The sequence below is a fragment of the Poecilia reticulata genome, unplaced genomic scaffold (assembly GCF_000633615.1).
Source record: "Poecilia reticulata strain Guanapo unplaced genomic scaffold, Guppy_female_1.0+MT scaffold_159, whole genome shotgun sequence".
NCBI classification, from domain to species: domain Eukaryota; kingdom Metazoa; phylum Chordata; class Actinopteri; order Cyprinodontiformes; family Poeciliidae; genus Poecilia; species Poecilia reticulata.
This window is the reverse complement of record NW_007615017.1, coordinates 666,000-671,460: the sequence shown is the minus strand read 5'-3', so window position 1 is coordinate 671,460 and position 5,461 is coordinate 666,000. Positions and strand designations below refer to the sequence as shown.

At 51.9% G+C, this 5,461-nt stretch overlaps 1 protein-coding gene across 4 annotated transcripts in view; it reads left to right on the top strand.

The window, feature by feature from the left end:
• The window catches only part of LOC103460048 (flocculation protein FLO11), a 10,417-nt gene extending 5,181 nt beyond the window's left edge, over positions 1 to 5,236 (top strand). For all 4 annotated transcript variants that reach the window (XM_008402025.2, XM_008402024.2, XM_008402023.2 and 1 more), the window contains one exon: positions 1,876 to 5,236. In XM_008402025.2, coding sequence (XP_008400247.1) covers positions 1,876 to 4,027 — 2,152 coding nt within the window. In that variant the 3' untranslated portion in view covers positions 4,028 to 5,236. The remainder of the gene's footprint in view (positions 1 to 1,875) is intronic.
• The last annotated feature ends 225 nt before the right edge of the window (positions 5,237 to 5,461 follow it).

Genomic DNA, 5,461 nt, shown 5'->3' with positions numbered 1-5,461 from the left:
TGACCTCATTCTGACCTCAGTCTGACCTCAGTCTGACCTCATTCTGACCTCAGTCTGGCCTCAGTCTGACCTCGGCATTCTGGCTGTTGGCAGCTCAGCTGCTCAGGTAGAAACCGTCTCTGCAGCGCCGCCATGAAGGTAAAAGTCTGAACAGTTCATGTCCAGCATGTGTGGGATCTGCAGAGGTGATAGCTTCCCGTTTTGTGACCCTTGACCTGTACCAGACCCTGATGGAGGGAAGGTCAGCCTGTTGATGGTTCCCTGCAGTCTGGGCCGGTTCTGGTTCTGAGGATGATCCAAAGCAGGCGGTGATGGACGAACACAGGACCGGCTGACCAGAGGATGAGTCGGACGTAGGGCTCATATCTGCATGACTGAAGCTCCAGAAACATCAGATCTGCGTCAAGCTGCAGCTGTTGGAGCGAGATGAAGCAGAAACTCCTCCGCCTGCGGACCAGATGACTTCCTGATTGGATCCATCAGTCTGTCTGGTTTTACTCCTGGTCAAAGGTCGGGTTGAAACCCGATAATATTTACCTCACCAACATCTGCCTCCTCACACCGGCCAACGCGAGACACTGAAGCCGTTTTCGCACTGCAAGGACCGGACCGGACCGGCCCGCTTCGGTCCGGTTCCACCCGGACTGCAGCCCTGTTGTGTTTGCATAAAACTGAGGGCATCGAATCTGAAGCTGACGTCATTATTCTGAAGCTGAACATGGTTTCGATGCAGCAGCATCTTTTCCTCAGAGATGCAGCGGAAAACCGATCAGCTCATTCTGAACTCGATCAGTAAGGAGGAAAACATGACGTCATCACGGGACCAGGTGACAGCAGAACGCTGAGGGGATTCATCGCTAATTAAAAATAATAATAATAAAAATATTAAAAAGGGCACTTTTTATAAAATACAGTAAGAACAGTTTAGTGAGAGCCAGCTGGACCCGATCAGCGGCTGATTCTAAGCAGCCCGCTTGGCCGGCCCGATTGGAACCACAGCTCTTCTGGTTCCAAGGAGCCGACTGGAACCGGGTGGAACCAGCTGGAACCGGGTCGGAAGTTCTAATTAAAACACAGTCGGCCCTACTGTGAACTCGTTCCGTTCCTTGCAGGGTGAAAACGGCTTAACTGAACCTTTTCTCCATTTGTGCCTTTTAAAAACAGACGTGGAGTTTGTTTTTCTGGGCTGTGTTCAGATGAAGTGTTGAGTGACGGACGCTGAGAGCTTTCTGCCTGTGAGCTGCAGTTGGTGGCCTCTCCTTGATGTCAGCTGGAAGCAGATGAACAGTCTGGTGTAATTCGTCTCCACATGTGGGACTTAAAATAACTTCAGTTCTGCCGGTTTTCTGTCCTGAATGCTCTGCAGAACTCAGGAGAAATGACCCAAGCTGCACAAATAATGGAATCATTCAGAAACAACAAGGACAAAACCTCTCAAACCTTCATGAACACATGAAAACCACAGCTTGGTTGCTTCCTAATGGCAGAGATTCCAGGAATGGAGCCTGACAGTGAATGTTTGTTTACCGCTTCACGTTCTCGTGAAACCGAAGGGCTGCCATCAGTTTGACCTCCTGCTGGAACGTAGATGGACCAGAATGGCACAAGCCGGGTTCCAAGTGTTCAGCTAATAGTCGGTGAAGTTGTTACTCATCAGTGTGTAATGACTCATCACTGGTTCATCCACAGGCTAGAGGTGTGATTCATAAAGACGCATAATCACAGGTCCAACAAACAGCAACATTCCTCTGACAGGCTGCAGGTCTGGGCTGAAACTGGGAGGAGCAGCTGCAGTCAACTAGACAGACTGGAGAAAGTTCTGCACTCTGTCTGGTCTCTGCTTCCCTCTTAACTTTGTGTTGTTGTTGTTTTCAGGAAGCCAGACGAGCCGCTGTCTGGACCGTCCCTCAGGACAACAAGCCCCGTCCCCTCAGTCTTCAACGCCGGCCTCGTCCATCGCTCCCCGTCTCCTCTAAGATCTGCCCCTCCCTGCTCCTCGCCCTTCAGGCACATCCCAGTGTCCTCCCCTACTCCAGCATCTCCTGCAGCCTTCACTTCAGCGCTGTCCTGTTTGTCCCCCACTCCCTCTACTGTCTCCTCTGTCAGAAGCCCAACTCCATCTCTAACTCTGTGTGGAAACTCTTCACCATCAAGAGGAACACCTTCCTCCCCAACGCCTCCCCTCCATTCCCCTACTTGTCCCTCCTCGGCTTTTAGCAGATCTCTAGCTGCCTCGCACATCAGCCAGTCCATCAGTCAGAGTATGTCTAAGAAAGGAACGGCCCGACAACAAGCACCGACCATAAAGCTGATGAATCCGAGTCCCTCCTCCACTCCGGATCTGCGACGGCGCACACCTTCACCGAACCCTCCTACAGCTCAGCTAGGCCCCAGCGTGCCGGCTTATACCCAGCTGGGGTGCACTAAGGAGGGGTACCAACATCCCAGATGTCCCCCGTCGTCGGTCCGGTCCTCCTGTCTGTCTCCGCCTTCTGTTTCTCAGTGCCCTCCCTCTCCGTCGGCAGGCCTTCGTCAGCCCCGGTGCTCCTCCCCTTCACCACGGCCTTCCTTCCTTCACTCCAAATGTGCCTCACCACAACTTGGCAAGAAGAACATCAACAACAATAACTCTGCTGGGTATGTAGGTGGCGCTGTCAGTAATGGAGGTTGCCTAGGGGCTGACGGCCGAACCGAACCCCTCCAGAGTCAGTATCCTCTGTGGTCCGGATCTCACAACCGTGTAGCGCGGCCGTTTTCTGCATCTGAACCCAGCTCACGAGTTCAGTCTCCAACTCCCTCCCCAACTCCAGCATCATTTGTTTGCCTCTTCTCCCCACCGCCACAGCATAACTACTCCTCCCCCATGGCGAACAAGCCTCCCAACCCCCGGAGTTCACGGGTCGGAGGTTCCCACAATCACCTGGACCTCCGTTTGGACCTACCAAGGGCTTCCTTTGATGGTTCCAGTTGTGGTGATTCCTCTGCATGTGTGAGCCCCCGGATACTCTCCCCTCCTCCTATCGGGGTGCCAGTTTGGACAAATAATGTAGCAGCGCCTCAACCCAGGAACCCTCGACATTCAGCTTCCCCTTCCTTGTTTCCATCCACTTCAGGATCTCAGACCTACAGGATTCCTTCCTCCCCTCTTCCCTCCCAAATCGCCCGCAGGCCCCTTTCCTCCACACTTTCAGACAGACCTCCAAGTCCAGCCCGGAGCGCACAGCGTCGTTCCTGGGCGGACTTCGGCCAAAGATCCCTCGGCTTCACTGGATCCATCCGAGGATCCTTTGAACAGCAGGAGTCCTGTCCGATTAGTCCAAGCAGTGGGTGGTCCTCCCACAGCAGCTCCCTGTCCTGCCTAAGCCCTCGAGCCGGTCTGCAGTGCCCCCTCTCCCCAACCAGGTTAACCTCTGGTAAGGGTGCTATTAGTGGGCAACATTTTACCAGCGTCCCTTGGCCAGACGTCCGAGAGTTGTCAAGCAAGTACAACGGAGAAGACAGTCCAGAAACAAGTCCCACTGCGCCCATGTCTCCAATACACCTCATCGCTTCCCCATGTCCAACGGACGGCCAGGCCGACTGGGGCGAACCACAACTGGAGGAGGGAAGCTGTCGCACTCAGCTGATCTGTGCTTACGTCAGCCGGCCCTCTCACCAGCAAACTGTTTCCCCCTCCTCATGCCTGATCTTCTCCCCCTCTGGGTTGACCTCCCCTCCACCAGAGTCACACCACTTCCAGAGGCAACCTCAGGTCACTGCCTCGCCCCCTCCACCCTCAACACTCTCCCCTTCGCCCATCATATCATCCCCTTTGCCCAAACAGGGGAGCCAGAAGGCCAGTTATGCCACCACAGTGAACCTCCAGATTGCTGGAAGTGGCCGAATAACCTCGTTCAGCACCGCCCAGGTTAGCCTGACTCAAACCCTGCAGGGCGGAGCTGGTCCTCCAGGGAGCCAGGACCAGATGGCGAGAAGAGTGAGCATCAACGGACTCTCGCCTGTTCCTCAGGGGTGCAACAGGCCATAAAGGGAAGAACGGCGGTCATGGATTCGGTTCTGAGAACAAGCAGGCAAACAGGACAGAGAACGACGAGCTTGAGGAAAGATGCGAACTTATCCAAACTGTAAGGACAACATGTTCTTTAGCTGCTGGTCAAGGCCCTCTGGATCCGGTCTTAATCTGGACTTCAGAACTGCTATTTGACCTAAACATGAGGAACGCCGGTCATTTGATTCGGACTTCCAGATCCCGGCCATGTCAGTGAGTTTCAGTTGGTTGTGAACTGAAAAGAACATTTTGGATCTGAAGAGATTTACTCACACATGGATCACGAAGTCTTTGGACATTTGGGATCCAAAGACAATCCACACAACTCAAAGCTGGACATGAAGAACTGGGATGTCCTGGACAGATTTAAGGTTCCCTGAAATGAAAGTTTTAATGTTCTTTAGCTCATGTTGGAGAGCAGGAGGACCTCTGAAAGGCCGACACCTTGAAGTTTAGCGTTATTTTATTCTGTAACAACCTGTAACTTTTTAAATCTTGTTTATTCCTGTTTTTATTTATGAAGTTAGTCTCCTCCTTTTTGGCACTTAATCTCCTTAAAGTCCTCTTGGTGTTTTTGCAGAGTTCTTTTTAAACGACGTGTCTGCAGGTTCTCGGATGACTTCAGACCAAACTTGTTGCTGTCTATGGTTCCGTGTTGCTCTCAGCGCTGCGGCCCGATAAAGTCCAGCTCGTTAAGATGCTCCATACATCTTCCAGCTGTGTTAACAAATACTGTCATCATGTCGGTTACATCAGGTCTAATGCATGTAGGGTTTGTTCTGGTCCGGAGGCTCGATGTCACACCAGACTGCTGGAGACAAACTGGGATGATCTTTGTGACGGGACAGAAATAAAAACTAGTTTCTCCATCTTTGGGTCCAAGAGGTTTCAGTGAAATGTGATGTTTTGGCTGCGAGTCTAACAGATGCATGAGATAAATCCCACATGGATCCACAACACGGCGAACACAAACTGCTGCCGTTGGGCATAAAGATCCAAAGTGTGCAGCTGATAATCCTGAGAGGCGTTGTGCCTGTAAGAGGACGCTGAACTGTGAAGCTGTGATAACATGCAGCAGTTTCAGTTTTACTTGACGTCTGGCAGTCTTTGACCTGCAGCTTGCTGTGCAGCTCAGGGTCCATTTCTGTCTTACAGATGCTGGTTTTTAATAAACTTCACAGACTTAAACTCCTGTGATCTGGTTATTCTGGCAGTTCTACAAATGGGTATGGATGTGTAAGTTGGAGCCATCATGATAAGTGCTGGGCACCGCTAGCTAAAAAACTAGCTGCGCTAGTCCTAAAACGATAGTCATAAACATTAGTCCCGCTAATGCTAAAGGGCTATACCAACACGGTATTTAGGGAAGCTAATGGTAAAGCGCTAACTCCAACCATATGTCCACCCACCATG